The 14552-nt window shown below is 45.2% G+C and overlaps 1 protein-coding gene across 5 annotated transcripts in view; it reads right to left on the bottom strand.

The window, feature by feature from the left end:
* Window positions 1–6305: 6305 nt before the first annotated feature.
* The window catches only part of LOC119566344 (up-regulator of cell proliferation), a 34674-nt gene continuing 26427 nt past the window's right edge, over window positions 6306–14552 (bottom strand). For all 5 annotated transcript variants that reach the window (XM_043548970.1, XM_037898977.2, XM_037898980.2 and 2 more), the window contains one exon: window positions 6306–14159. In XM_043548970.1, coding sequence (XP_043404905.1) covers window positions 9430–14159 — 4730 coding nt within the window. In that variant the 3' untranslated portion in view covers window positions 6306–9429. The remainder of the gene's footprint in view (window positions 14160–14552) is intronic.

The raw sequence follows: 14552 nt of genomic DNA, 5'->3' as shown, positions 1-14552 counted from the left end.
TAATCTCCTAATGTTTTGTATTTTTAATTAAGGCTCGAGCTCCTGGACTCATGGGATTACAGGAGAATCTCCGCTTTCATTGTTTTAAAGTAAGTTTCCAGCCCTTAGATTGCAGAGTAATGCTTGAAATCTTTTGTAAGAAAGAAAAGTTTAAAGGCTCAAAAAGCAGAAGCAACATAAAAAGAATCCAAACGTTTTTACGTTTTTTAATCAAAGATTTTTAAGCCAATCTCATGATTTTGGGGTCCTGATATGATTTTGAACAGTTGGTATTGGCAAGACTGGAACCAGACTCTCAGCGGGCATAACCCCTCCTTGTCTCGGTGTAGGGGCTATTACAGGGTGGGCACGTGATGTGCTGCAGCTGTCTTGACCAGTGGAGCGGCTGGCTTCTTGGGAGCTGTTTTTCACCAGCACAAGTTAGAGCAGTGCAGAGGCTGTTTTAACATAGGACAGAGGGGATGATTCAGCCTGTAATAGCTCCCAGGATCAAGGGAGCAGAAAGCTACCTAAGCTCCCCATCTAGGTGGTCCATAGCAGTGTTTGGTGCTCCTGGGGATCCGGTCCTGAATTATACTGGGTTCCTTTCCCATCATTATCAACAGTAACAATTTTGGCTAGCAAATTCTATTCTTTTGTATGTATATTCCATTCTGTACAATTCCATTGTTTTCAACTTCTGCTCTGTGACATCTGTGCTGCCCAATTGTCTTTAAACGCATGGATGTGAGAAGTAAAGGGAAAAGTCGGCATTCCTTGCCATCATCACAGTTCCTACAATACTGTCGATAATGCATTCCAATACTTGATAAGGCTTTCACTTCAATCTCCAAAACCCCCTGCCATGTGATTTTTCTGGCCCCAGGGCTCACAGATGCAAAAGGTGGTGGTGGTGGGAGGGGGCGGGGGTCCATAAGGTAATTCTTTCGTGAGGTCATCTCTGACTCATCTCTGGGTTGGAATTTCCCCTTCTCCATGGTCTTGTAAACTGGTTTCTTCCTACTGTATTGAGAATCAAGGTGATTCCTCTAGACGCTTTGCTTTTTAATGGGTATCAATGGACCACTCTCTCCCCTAAAGGCTGTAGCTGTTGCTATGGGCGAAACTCAGCCCGTGTACACCTACATCTTAGGTCGGCATAAGTTGTGTTGCTCAGGGGTGTGAATAAGCCACCCCCTCCGCCGAGCGATGTGAGTTACGCTGACCCAAGCACCAGCGTGAACAATGCTGTATCCGCAGGAGAGCTTCTCCAGTGACATAGCTACCGCGGCTCGCAGTAGTTGGAATAATTGAGTCGACAGGAGAGCTCTCGCCCAGTGGGTTAGAGCCTGCTCTTGCAATGCTGCAGCTGCACCGCTGTAAACTCTGTCGCGCAGCCACAGTCTCAGCAAGGGCCGGTGGCTCTTACTCTCCTGGGACGTGTCCCAGCCACGTGAGAGTTATGTAACATCCATGTACAGACGTTACTTGTAACATGAGAAATGCAGAATTAGCATATGAGTATTGGACTCATCCATTCACCAGCATTTCGGAAAGTCCAAACACTACATATTTTAGTGGAATTTTCACAAAATTTTAATAACGTTCCACCAGCATTAAGCCTGACAGACTCTCAGTTGATATGTAGGCCTAGAGTTGGCCTAAGCCTGCAGCATCACACCAGCTTCCTTTTTGGCTCCCAGGTTGGCTGAGTGTCTGACTCCTTCTCTGGTTTTAAATCATCTTTTCCCCCTGGCTCTGGGGCTCACAGAGTCTTTGACTCTTGCTCTGGGTTTAAATGACCTAATAAGAATGCCAGAAGAGAAAAAAAATATTGTTATTTAAGGAATAATTGTCTTCATTCACCTGCCTGACCATTTAGCTACATAGCCATTTGTTTTCTAATATATATTAACACAAATGAAAACTTTGTTTAACAATAGTTAATTCTGCAAGAGACAAAACCTTTAAAGCATGGAAAGGGGAAAGTCTCCAGTATTCATTTCCACCTTCGCATCATCGGCTGCACCGTTGATAACACACGGCAACACTCCATCTCCAACAGTTACTGAAAGCAGGATGCAGCCCAGCTTCTCACAAATCTCACACTCTAATGCAAACTTTAACGCCTACTTTATTCTCCCTTGTAGGGAGAAATTGGCACATCAGACAGTTGCACAGTCCATGCATGTATAACATTATTCTACCTTAACAGCACTTGGATTGCAGTCAAGATTTTGCATTAGAGTGTGAGCAACAGAGGACAGCTGATCCTGTGGTTAAGTATCTGGACTGGGACTCAGGAAATCTGGGTTTAATTGCTCGCTTTCACACAGACTTTCTGCGTGACCTTCAGCAAGTCACTTAATCTCTTTGATTCAGTTTCCCATCTGTCAAATGAGTGTAATCAAGTTTGCTTAAACTGTAAACTTGTTGGGGGAGAGCCTGTCTCTTATTCGGTGTACGTACATCACCTAGCACAATGGAGCTCTTTGATAGATGACTGTGAAATGCTGGGAATCACGAAGCCTGGATCTATTCCCAGCACTGACAGAAGAGTGTATTCTAGTGGTTGAAGTGGTGGTTATGGAGAGCATAGCCAAGCAAACATATTTGGCACATGCATTCTGAAAGGCAGCATGGCTAAGTGGGTGAGACTTGGATCTGTATATTAGAGACACTTCACCTGAAGGCACCTTGTGAGACCTCTCCTTTACCTTATTTGTAAAATGGTTGAGTGATACCTCCGACTGAGAGAGCCACGGCCACCACTTGAGTCCTTTTCCCATCCCTATAGTGAGAGTCAGGAGGAGAAGGACCAAAGAACTGTTGCTCCAGGAGCGTAAGAATGTCTGTTGTCGTCTGCCTTCAGCCATTCTGGAACCCCACAGCTCCTCCTCCAGCCAGGAAGGAAGAGCAGCTGCTCAGAATGAGGCTCAACCCAGAAAGGAGAGAAGAGTAAAGAACAATGAGGTACCTGAGATGCCAGAGCAGATCAGCAAGGGACCCTAGATGCCAGCAAGGGACTGGAGATGCCAATGAGGGACCAAAGATTCCAGTTTTTTCCTGTATAGGTGGCTCTTGGATCTGGGCTAGTGCCAGCTCAGACGTGCCCAAAGCTGGGAGCACAGCAGAACCAGAAGGTTCTTATATATCTGTTTATTTTTAAATTGATTTTGTATTTTGGGGGACAGGGGAAGGAGCGCAGAAGCCCAGTCAATGTGTGAAACTCATTGCCAGGGTGTTGTGAAGGCCAAAAGTATAAAAAAAGAATTAGATAAGTTCATAGAGGATAGGTCCATCAAGAGCTCTGAGCCAAGATGGTCGGGGCACAATCCCATCCTCCAGGTGTCCCAAAACCTCTAATTGCCAGAAGATGGAGTGGTTGACAGGGGATGGATCATTCAAAATTGCCCTGTTCTGCTCATTCCCTCTGAAGCATCTAGCACTGGCCACTGTCAGAAGACAGGATATACTGGACTAGATGGTCCATTATTATTGTCTGACCCAGTATTGCCATTCTGAAGTTCTTAAGCCTGAGTTATGAGCTTGCTGGAGTCAGTGAAGTGTCCTTTAGAATCTACTATAGTACACTCTTGCTATAACACCCTCGAGATGGGATCTAGGGACCAGAGATCCAGAGTCCTTGCAGTCCTGGGGCCATGGCCAGGGACAGAAAGAGTCTGTCCGGCCCCAGGGCAGGAGGAGCTGTGAGCTCCCACAGTGGCCCCACTACCCCGCCTCTTTTGCTATAATGAACCCCTGGTTATACTGAACAACCGGCTTGGATTCCTAGAGTTTTGTTATGTGAAGGGGCACTGTAGGTGATGCAGTGAAAAGCTGAGTAAGTAACTGAAGAGCCTTGCAAGAAGTCCAACAAAGAACAAGAATCTCTGTGTACCAGACCAGGCTACTCCTTGTAGCCTGGATGCACACAATGCTCTATATAGCTAACGTGAACCCTGGCTGCTGGACTCTTAGCCAGCCCCTGCAGAAACAACCTGAGTGCCCTTGGCTCATAATGAAGACTTGACAGTACTTCACAGTATTCAAAAGTTGCACCAGTTTATCTAAATTGTAAGAAGACACCTTTCTTCTTAGTGTGGACACACCCAGTGATGCCATCCTAGACACAGGATTTGTCCACTTCTCCGGCAGACATTTCTGTGTTTTTCCCTACACATGAAACGCCCTTTCTGAGCTTGCCTGCAATGCCAATTAATTCTTCACATTCAAATCCCTCCTTGCAGGCTCACTGCTATCATGATGATAACTGGAAACTAGCCAGCTATCCTGGCAGGGTAACAGGGTATATCTTTGATAATGCAAAATAAAAATGGAACTCCTTTCAGTTAAAGATATTTTTGTACTCTCAGGACATCACAGTCTGGCTTCTTGAAATTGTACAGCTGGATCTTCTGAACTGCACCTGAGTTCCATCCAATCTAAATGCCAAATGAGGCAGGGGTCTTGCTGGAATATCTGCATGTACTTAATGAAGTTAAAGCCTTTGGGCATTATTGTCCAAAACATTACATCTGTAATTGGAAATATGCCCCGAACTCAGTGTAACAGCTGTTGTGCTATTTTCCTGTGAAAAATAAAGTGAGAAAGAGATACGACTTACCATGTCCTGAAGGTTGTAAATCCAGATTCCATAGCTGGAAACAAGAGTGCTAAACACTCCAGAAATTGCGGACAAGTGGATTCTCTTTACATTGTTTGTTTGAATTAATAATTTTCTAATTTTGCTCACTGTATCTTCTGTTTGATTCATGCTGCTGTACTCCTCCCTTGTGATAACAAACTGTGCAAATAACTCATCTAAGACATTATCAGGGTCTCTTCAGAGAATTTTGATTAACTCCTTGTGTTTGAGTATAACTGAGTGTTTATCACTAGTGGCTGATGCTATCGAATCACATGCAACTGCAATAATTAAAAAAAAATGGTTTTTCCTAAGCTGCAAGAAATAGGTTTTGTGAAGCCTGGTCTCCGTACAGTATTTGTACCAATTTAACTGTGTCACTTAAGGAGTAATTTTTTACTGATAGTTAAATTGGTGCAACCGTGAGCGTGGATGCAGTTATACCATTTGTGACAAAGCTCTGTCCTTGCCTCCATGGGTCCCGCGTTTCCTGGAGGATTTCGCGAGCCTCAGAGGCTCACTGTGACCCTCCACGTAACCCTTCTCTCTCTAGAGGCAAGGGTCACAGTCTACTGAGCCATTTTCATCATAAGCCAGCGAGGGAGGTGAGGAGAAGCTACCCTCCCCTGCACAGTCTCCATTGTCTTCCAGTCTCAGTGATGAATCAGGGGACAGTTAAACCAGTACAATGGGGAGCAGGGGGGACAAAGGGGCAGGGAGTTCAGGGGGAGGGGTAAAGAATGGGGGGGATTTAGGAGAGGGCCATGGTGGGGGAGGGCACAGTTTACATGGGTAGGGAAGGGGGAACTCCAGAGAGTGGAGAGAAGCAGATTTGAGAGAAGGTTGTGGGGAAGGAAAGGGGCAGGATTCATGGAGCCAAGGGGAAGGGCCTTGTGGGATGTTGGGAGGGATCACAGGGGAGAAGAGAGTTCAGAAGGCAGCAGATGTGGGGGAGTCAAGAGGAGGGAGGTTAGGAAGATGTACAGGGGGAAGGAGCAGCTCAGCATCAGTGAGGGAATTTAGTGAAGGGGTTTTCATGGGGTGGCACTTCTCAGGCCTTTCCCAGGCCCCTGGCCCTGGCAGCTGCCACTCCCCCATCAACCCCATCTGGGCCCCTCTGCCCTGGGCAGCGAGCTCTCAGGACAGGGCTGTTTGCTTTGCAGCCTCAGCCCCCTGTTGATTCCCTGCCCCAGGGGAGCTGCTGCCCCATCCCCCTCAGGCGGAGCAGTTCTCGGCTGACAGGACAAAGGGGGCAACCGGCGAACAAGCATCCATGAAAGGACTGGACTGCTACCTGCTCCAGGGTGGGGGGACATTGCAGCCACTGGAGGTGGCAATAGACCAGGGAGTTTAGGTCAGTCCCATTCCCTTCCCCTGTGATGCCTCCCAGGGATACCCAGGGCTGTGAGTCACTTCGCTACCACCTGCCCTCCGTGTGCCCTTCGCTACCACATGCCCTTGTCGGTGCATGCCAGGGGGTCACTCCCCAACACAAGCACTCCTCTCTAGGCCTCTGCAGGTCTTGCTCTCTCGGTATAGATGAGCGATAAGCACACACCAACCCTCGAGCATCTCTCTGGAGTGTCCAGCCCCTGAACCACCAGACCTGGTGTTCCCAAACTGCATCTTATCAGTTACACCACACTACACAGCTCCATTGAATACTCCGCACTCAGACTTGTTCACACAGAAAGCAAGTATGTTTATTTAACACAGGGATTCAAATGATAAGAAGTAGAAATATTAGAAACAAAGGGTTACATATAAAATAAAATCATGACATGCATAGTCGACCCTCAACTTGATTAATAGGACATTGTCCTGTCATAAGGGCAAAAGCTTGCCCCAAATCCTTCCAGCCAGGTGTGGCTGTGATCTTCTATTCATGAGACAAGCACGCAGTCCTCTTGTCTCCTCAGTGGGAAGATTCAGAGTTTGTCTCTTTATCTACAGTTATCGTCTAAAACTCCATTGTGTGCGCTTGGAGGATAATTCCCGCTGCTTGTCTTTTCCTGTCCAGGACACTCTGCGAGCACTTGATTAACATTTTGCTCAGACTGTAAATGGGTGCCCATTGTGAACCATACAGTACTCAGCAAACATGCAGATAAACCGATAAACATCTCTTGTCTGAAAGAAACCTGTTTTTCACCTTTTCTCACCAGTCCCAAGTCATAAACCTTAAGAACATGATTTTCAGTCTGTATACATAACTCCTTACATGTTATCTGTACATACATTTTGCAATGATTAAGGTGACCAGTGTGACACAGGCTTTCAGTAGAGATGTGGTATGACACTCTTTGGTGAACTAGTATGTAGATATCAGGCCCAGGGGATCCCTGAAATCCTAATGCACCCCTGTGTCCTCTGCCAGTTGGCACCAAGAAGTCCCTGGGTCACACACCCCCATCTGTGTCCCAGTAACACTCATGCTACTGACCAGGGAAGTCCCTCAGAGTAGAAGAGACTGGGATAAAGGGGAGCAAGGCTCAGGGTGGGGAGGACTGAGTCCCAATCCCGCAGGGTCTCATTTACTCTGTAGGGACAGCTCTGCTCTGGTGCTGCAGGAGCTCAGGGTGAGAGCTGGGGTGTCCTCCCTGGGTTCAGGCAGGGGCTCATTCACTGCAGGGAGTCAGGGTGTCCACAAGGCACTAAGTGCCGTCCAGGGTATTTATTAACCACCCAGGAGAATGGGGCCAAGGAGCATATGGGGATTTGCCAATGATTCTGTTTTTTGGGAAGGGGAATTGTGGTGAGGCTCCAGGGAAAGATGATTACTGGGTTGTGCAATGGCAGAGGCTATTTGGTGCAGATGAGCACGAGGGGTGGCCCCTGGGGAAAGACACAGAAAAGAGAGTGACACTAAAATATCAGGTTTCAGAGTAGCAGCCGTGTTAGTCTATATTCGCAAAAAGAAAAGGAGGACTTGTGGCACCTTAGAGACTAACACATTTATTTGAGCATAAGCTTTCGTGAGCTACAGCTCACTTCATCGGATGCATGAAGCTCACGAAAGCTTATGCTCAAATAAATGTGTTAGTCTCTAAGGTGCCACAAGTCCTCCTTTTCTTTTTACTAAAATATCAGGGACAGAGATCGCAATAGCCAGAGAGGATGGGAAGAGGGAGGGGTGTTGCCTTGAGGACACTAGAGGGAGCCACTTCCCCATCCAGCCACCTTCTCAGGCCAGCAGTTGAGAAAGGGGACATGGGCAGGGAGAGCAGAGGGGGTCCTGGGCTGGGGTGACTGCAGAGAGTTTGGGCCAGAAATGCTATTATTTATTATTTTTATCTCTATGCAGTTCAAACAATGTCTCTATTTTTCTTTTATTTAATCCTCTTATTTCCTCTTTAACTGTAGAAAATCTTCCTTCTGGGGCTAAGGTTTAGCTGCATCCCTTGGGGACTGTTCCAGCAACTCAAAAGAGACCTTCTATTAACTGTGGGAACTATGGCCAGCCCAACATTCCATAACAGATAAAAAGTATCTTTTCCCCAATTTTTATTCCAATTTCACATCCCATTCCCTTAACTTGCTATCAGTCTGTGACACACTCTAAGACAGTAAGTGGCTGAACTTGGGGTCTGGGGAAGGTCTAACATGATCCTGGATGCATAAGGTGCCGACGCCATGGGAGTTGAGGCGGGAACTTTGGGGAAGGCGGTGGGATGGGGGCGGGACAGGGGTGGGAAGAGGCAGGGCAGGGGTGGGGCCTCAGGGAAGGGGTGGAGTGGGGGCGGGGGGCAGAGGGGGGTTGGCGCCTATGCTGAGATGTATAAACAAAGAAGTATCAAGGAGGATTAGGGAGATATTACTTCTGTATATGCCAATGGTGAGACCATTACTGGGACATTGTGTCCAGTTCTGGTGTCCATAGTTTAAAAAAAGTGTGTTGGAAAATTGGAGAGGTTTCAGAAAAGATCTGCAAGAATGATTCAAGGTTTGAAAAAACCTGCTTTATACTGAGAGACTTGGAGCTCAATACATTTACTTAACAAAGAGAAGGTTGATCATGATCTGTAACTACTAAAGAAGAAAATAACAGATAGTAGAGGCCTCTTGAGTCTAGCAAACAAATATAGAACAAGATCCAGTGTCTGGAAATTGAAGTTAAATTTATTTTTAATTGAAAATAAAATTCAGCTTTTGCAGTCAGAGTAACTGACCTGGAACAGCTTCCAAAGTGCATTGGTAAATTCATCATTATTTAGGGTTTCCTTCTAAAATATCTGCTCTTCTTGGTTCAACCACAAATTACTTGGTTTGATAATGAGCTGCTTCTTACCAATTATGGATGAATAATTTCTTCCGCAGCAGGAATTATTGGACGGAATTCTCTGGCCAGGTGTTATGCTGAAAGCCAGACTAGCAGATGATTATTGTGGTTGATGCTGGCCTCCCCTGAAATCTAATAATTTGTTAGGAAGAAACTTCTGTTGTTCCACAACTGTCCATTCAGGGTTCCTTGAATCTTCTTATGGAGTATCTGGTATTGACCACTCTCGGAGACAGGATAGTAGACTAAATGGTCCACTCTGCTCTGGTCAAGTGTGGCAGTTCTTATGTTCCTAGCAGTAATTGTATAGCAGTCACTCTGTAATCGTATCATAAGTTGTCATGTGACATGAAAAATCAGAAACCTGTCAGCTCTACTTAGAAGCTGTGAAGTGAACATGAGGTTCTGAGACTTAAAAAATACAATACAGAATATTTTTTAATATGCCATTTTTTAAAATTAAGGAAAGTTTCAAATATTTAAACATATGTATATTCCATTTCAACAGGCTCTCACCATGTTTTTATTTCATGTTAAAGACTTCTTTTAGGCCTTCCTGTGCCCGAGTTTCAGTTATTTTTCCCCAGTCTCTTGGGAGATCTGCTGGGTTAGCATTATAACTGTTAGCTAACTGGTGATTGAACTTCTGAAAAATAAACTTCCAGTAATCAGAAGCCTCAATGCTGGGATCTGGCTGAATGCGCCAGTCTGGGTAATAGATGCGATAATCTTTGTAGGGATGACGTTTCCCTTTTGTGTCTGAATTTCGGAATGAGTTCTCAGAAACCACTTCAGATGAGCATATATCATAGACAAGTTTTTGTGTATCAAGATACCTGTAACCGCCTAATCCTTGTGGCCGATGCACAGATGCAAAATGCTCCTTGTGGTCACTGCCTCCTGCTTCACAGGGGACTTTACAAAATGGACACTGCTTCCCACAGCCAAACACTCGCTTGAAGATCTCATCCTGGGGTTTTAATGACAGATGGGAGAGTTTGGTCTGAATATCCAAACCACCAAATTGGAGTAAGATTTCTTGTTCCAGATCCAGAAGAAAAGTTTGAATATTAGCACAAAACTGGCCTGTTTTCGCTGTGTTTTTAAACCGTATCCCAAGTAAGTTGTCCTTGGAAATGACTAGGTCCTGCTGCAGCGCTTCGCAAAAGTTGTTTAAAAATGCTAAGACTGGGGTATTTTTTTCATTTCTGGAGCTTTCCAGAACTTCCCTCACTTTCTTTACTATTGTAGATAGAATCTTTTTCTCCAACTCTCCCAGACGCTTAGTCTCCCTGTAATGATCCATCATCCGTCTCTGAATCCAGGTTTTGACAAATTCTTCGTAGTTTTTAATATATTTCACATAGTTATCAAAGTTCATCTCCTCCAGAAGCTTTTTCTGTACAGTGAACTGGAAAAAGGTCCGGCTGCCATATTCAATGGACTCTGCCTTGTTGAGAATGTCATCTACTATCTCTATTCCTAGCCTTTTGTTGATATAATCCACCAGGGCAGGTTTGAGACACTGATAACAGAAATCCCTGGCCCTTGTTTGGTTCTCATCTTTTTCCAAATACAGGTCAGTAAAGGTGGAGAAATACTGAGGTTTCAGCTTCTCTAGACGACACTGAGGATCATTTTCTTGGATAAAATGTTCATGCATCTTCTGAAATCTCCAAGCTGCCTTCCCCAAAATATGAATTTTCAGGTCAACTTCAAAGCAAGCAGTAGTGCCGAGTTTTTTAACATCCTCCTGTTGGAGCCTCTCGTTGATCATGTTCAGCAGTTCTCTGCAATGGATTTCATCGTAGTCCACTTTGGAATTTACCTTTTCTTCCGAGTATCTGTTACCCTCATCTATTAAGGATTTAGCAAGTTCTTCTGTGTGAACAGTTGTTTCACATTCCCCTGTGGACAACAGTTGTTTCATAGTTTTGATCCATGCTGTATCTATGTACTCGTTTTTCATTCTGAAATTGTTAATTCCATAAAACAACAAACTACCTGATTCCTGTAGCTTCTGCCTGACAGCACTCCCTCGATTTGCCAGGTCCTTTCTCAACTGGGACTCCATCTCTCGATGAACTTCACGTTTCTGTAAGCTGCTGAACTTCAACTCTGACAGTGTTTCTCTCCACATGTTTTCAAATTCTGATTTCAGTTCCTCATGCTCTAGTTTATGTTTTTTATTCCTACATTCATCCAAGACCCTGTCAACTTTCCCTTCAATTATCTGCATGTATGAGGTCTGGATGTTTTCTGTCTTGTGCTGGCCTTTTCGAATTCGAATTGCTACCTCGCACTTGTGCTCGCAGTAGCTCTCAAGTTCGTTTTTGAGGCTGTTTGCACTCCTGATAAAATCTTCTCTGTACTTTTCTATCAGGTGCAGATTCGAAACTCCACTTTCAAAATAATCTTGTAAATTATCCAAAACTTTTTGTTTCTCGTGCTGCAGTTTTTCCTGTGCCTCATTTTTCAACATGGATAAGGCACTAGCCTGTAGTTTCTCTGATGTCTGATTCTGAATGACAGTTTCCTTTTCAGATACCCAGAGTTGTATCTCTTTGCGGAAATGCCACTCCCACTCGGAATACTTCATAGACAGCTGGTTATAGGCTTCAGCTACAAGGCTGTTTCTGAAACTGAAGATGAAGTTCTCGTGTTTTACAGCATTCCACAGGCTCTCCATCCATTTGACAAACTGGGGAATGTCCTTAGGGGCTCTATTACATGACTGTTTCTTTATAAAATCAAGCAGGTATTTCTTTAGCTCACACACCCTCTCACTGTATCCCATGTTCACTGGAGCCATGGGAGGGACTCCATGCCACAGCCCAGGGATGTACCAGTTGTGTTTCTCTGCATCATAGTCCATAATACATGAAAATTTCACTTTTTTACATTGTTTTTCCATCCTAGCTGCAGCTTTGGTCATTTCATTCAGCTGCTCTAGGAGGTGCTTCCTGTCCCTCATGTTTTGTTCATGCGCAGACACATCACTGACATTCTGATGCACAAATTGGCAGTTGGCTTTTTGCCCTATTTCCTCCATTCTGAGAAAGGCATGGACCGCAATTTGCAGAATATCCTTCATTTCAGTGGCATTCTCCATGGCCATGTTAACGATGGTTATGTCACTTAACCCAATCACCAGTGTGGCCAGCTCATTGTCATGTTGATAACTATCCTCCAGCAGGGCCAGTTCAGGGGCTTTCAAGCCTTCTGTGTCTATCACCAGGATGAAGTCACAGCCCAGTTCCTGCTGAAAGTTCTCTGCCACTTTAATGAGCATCATGAAGGCTCCTCGCGTACATCGGCCACTGCTCACTGCAAACTGCAGGCCGAACATGGTGTTGAGGAGGGTGGATTTCCCAGTGCTCTGCACTCCCAGCACCGTCAGAACCACCATTCTGGACCTTCCCCCCAGCTTGGCATGGAGCTCAGTCAGAACATCTGTCACCCAATGCAGTGGGATGTTGGATGAATCTCCATCTATCAGTTCCACAGGAAACCCTTCCAGCATCAGGTCAGCTGCTATGCCTGGGAGATGGATGAAATGTCTTTGGCCTTCTGCCTTGTCTCCTTCTTTAACCATTGAGCATTCAGCTTCATAGAACTGCCCCAACTCACGCATGAAATGCTCAACCCCTAAGGAAGTGGTAGATATTAATTTATCCAGCATAGTTAGTGCTTGTGGGTCATCTCCTGCCATTTTACTTTTCCCTTTATATTGATCCCGTAGTTTAAAAAGATTATCTCGAGCAATGTGATCCAGGCTAAACTTCATCCATTTCAGGAAGTAATGTTTCTCCATTAAAGGCAATTGTTCTATTCCATTAATAAATTTAATCAATCCATCAGTAAGGTCACATTGATTCTGCTGTCTACGTAATTCCAACTGTTTCTCTCTCAGTTGACATTTATAGTCTTCCGTGGCAGTCTCCCCTTGCCTTCTCATTCTGCACAGTTCTTTTTCCACTTTAGCCAATTTTTCCCAGAGATCCCCCTGCAGTCTCAGCATTTCCCTCTTGTACTTTACCACATCTTTTATTTCCACCGTGATTTCTCTCGCCCGCTTGCTTGCACTCTGGCATTCCTTACGGTCCTCATCTACCTGGATTCCTAGTTCACGTGCAGTCACAGCCATGGCTTCCAAATTCATTCTCTCGGGAGGTGAACTTGTTATGCTTTTTATTGTATATTTCAGTTTTTGAACAAATCCTGCATTATTTGTGGTGCTGTCTTTCTTCAGCAGTTGCGATTTGCTCAGATTCAGCACTGGAGCCAACTTATTAAGGAATCCCAATGTTTCCTTGGGATTTCCATTCTTGCAGTTGAGGATAAAGTAGTATTTAGTGGCTGATCCCTGCAGGGATGATAACAGCATGTATTGTCTCTCACTGATGCTCTCAGTAACTATGAACACTGCTGAGGAGACCACTGTTAAAAAGCTGAACTGCAGCCAGTGAGATTCAATGTCTCCACGCAGATTTGTAGCTGCAACGGGTTCTGGGAAAAGATCTGAATTCTCCCTCCCAGCAGGGAAATACCAGGAAATCTCAACCAGCCCATCTGCGATTTCCCGAGGGACATTCCCAGAGTCCATGTCCCGATGGATAAAGAAATCGTGGTGCTGCTGGGAGGGGCTGAGAACCTCATTGAGGAGTTTGGACTTGGAGAAGCTGCAGTTCCCAATCCGCACAAAGGAAATGGTTGGCATTGCTGTGAGCACCAGGCTCTCCTCTCTGAACCCTCTGCTCTCTGCCAGGGAGTGTGGCCTCCACTTCTTCACAATGTCCCTCATGGCCCACAGCAGTAGGGTGCACTTGGGCGTGTTGATGGGAGGTAGCAGCAGAGGGAGGGCAAACTGGCACATGGACATTTTGGAGAGGATCTCCTGCTGTAGGAAACTGTCGGAGCAAAGCAGAACGGCACAGAGAACATCGAGGGGATGTAGAGACTCTCTGATGTCAGTGTCACTAAAACTAAAAACATCTCCACCTGCAATCTGTGCCTCCTCACTGCCTCCTTCATCATCATATGCTCTATGCACAAGGCTTGTGTTTCTGGCTGTCCCATTCAGAGTCATTAGTTTCCTCAGGAAATGCCACGGTAAATCCCCTAACATCTGAGGAGTCCAGTTTTCTGTACTTTCTGAGCCAATTTCCAGGACATGCTGCAGCCTGAGTTTTGTGCTTTGGTATTCCTGCAGGTTTAGCTGAGAAAGGAGTCCTTGAAAAGCTTTATTTTTCTCTGTAAAACAAAATGAAAATAGGATTCTCATGACTTTCGGAAGTTAGATATTCCCAGACAGAACATTTTTAGAGATGGAGTTAATGATGTAAAATCTTAATAATTTAAAAGGAAAATTCCATTGGTGGCTAGTAATTAGGGGCTAATGGAGTTAAAGCTAATAAACTAATCCCCCTCTTCTTTAACTAACCTTTACAGCAGGGGTTCTCAACCTTTTTCTTTCTGAGGCCCTCCTCAACATGCTATAAAAACGCCACAGCCCACCTCTGCCACAATAACTGGTTTTCTGCATATAAAAGCTGGGGGCAGCATTAGGGGGTAGCAAGCAGGGCAATTGCCTGGGGCCCCACACCACAGGGACCCCCACGAAGTTACATTGCTCAGGCTCCAGCT

Source organism: Chelonia mydas, chromosome 6, assembly GCF_015237465.2.
Source record: "Chelonia mydas isolate rCheMyd1 chromosome 6, rCheMyd1.pri.v2, whole genome shotgun sequence".
Classification (NCBI taxonomy): Eukaryota; Metazoa; Chordata; order Testudines; family Cheloniidae; genus Chelonia; species Chelonia mydas.
Note: the sequence above shows the minus strand (reverse complement) of the source record. Positions and strands in the feature narration are given on the sequence as shown.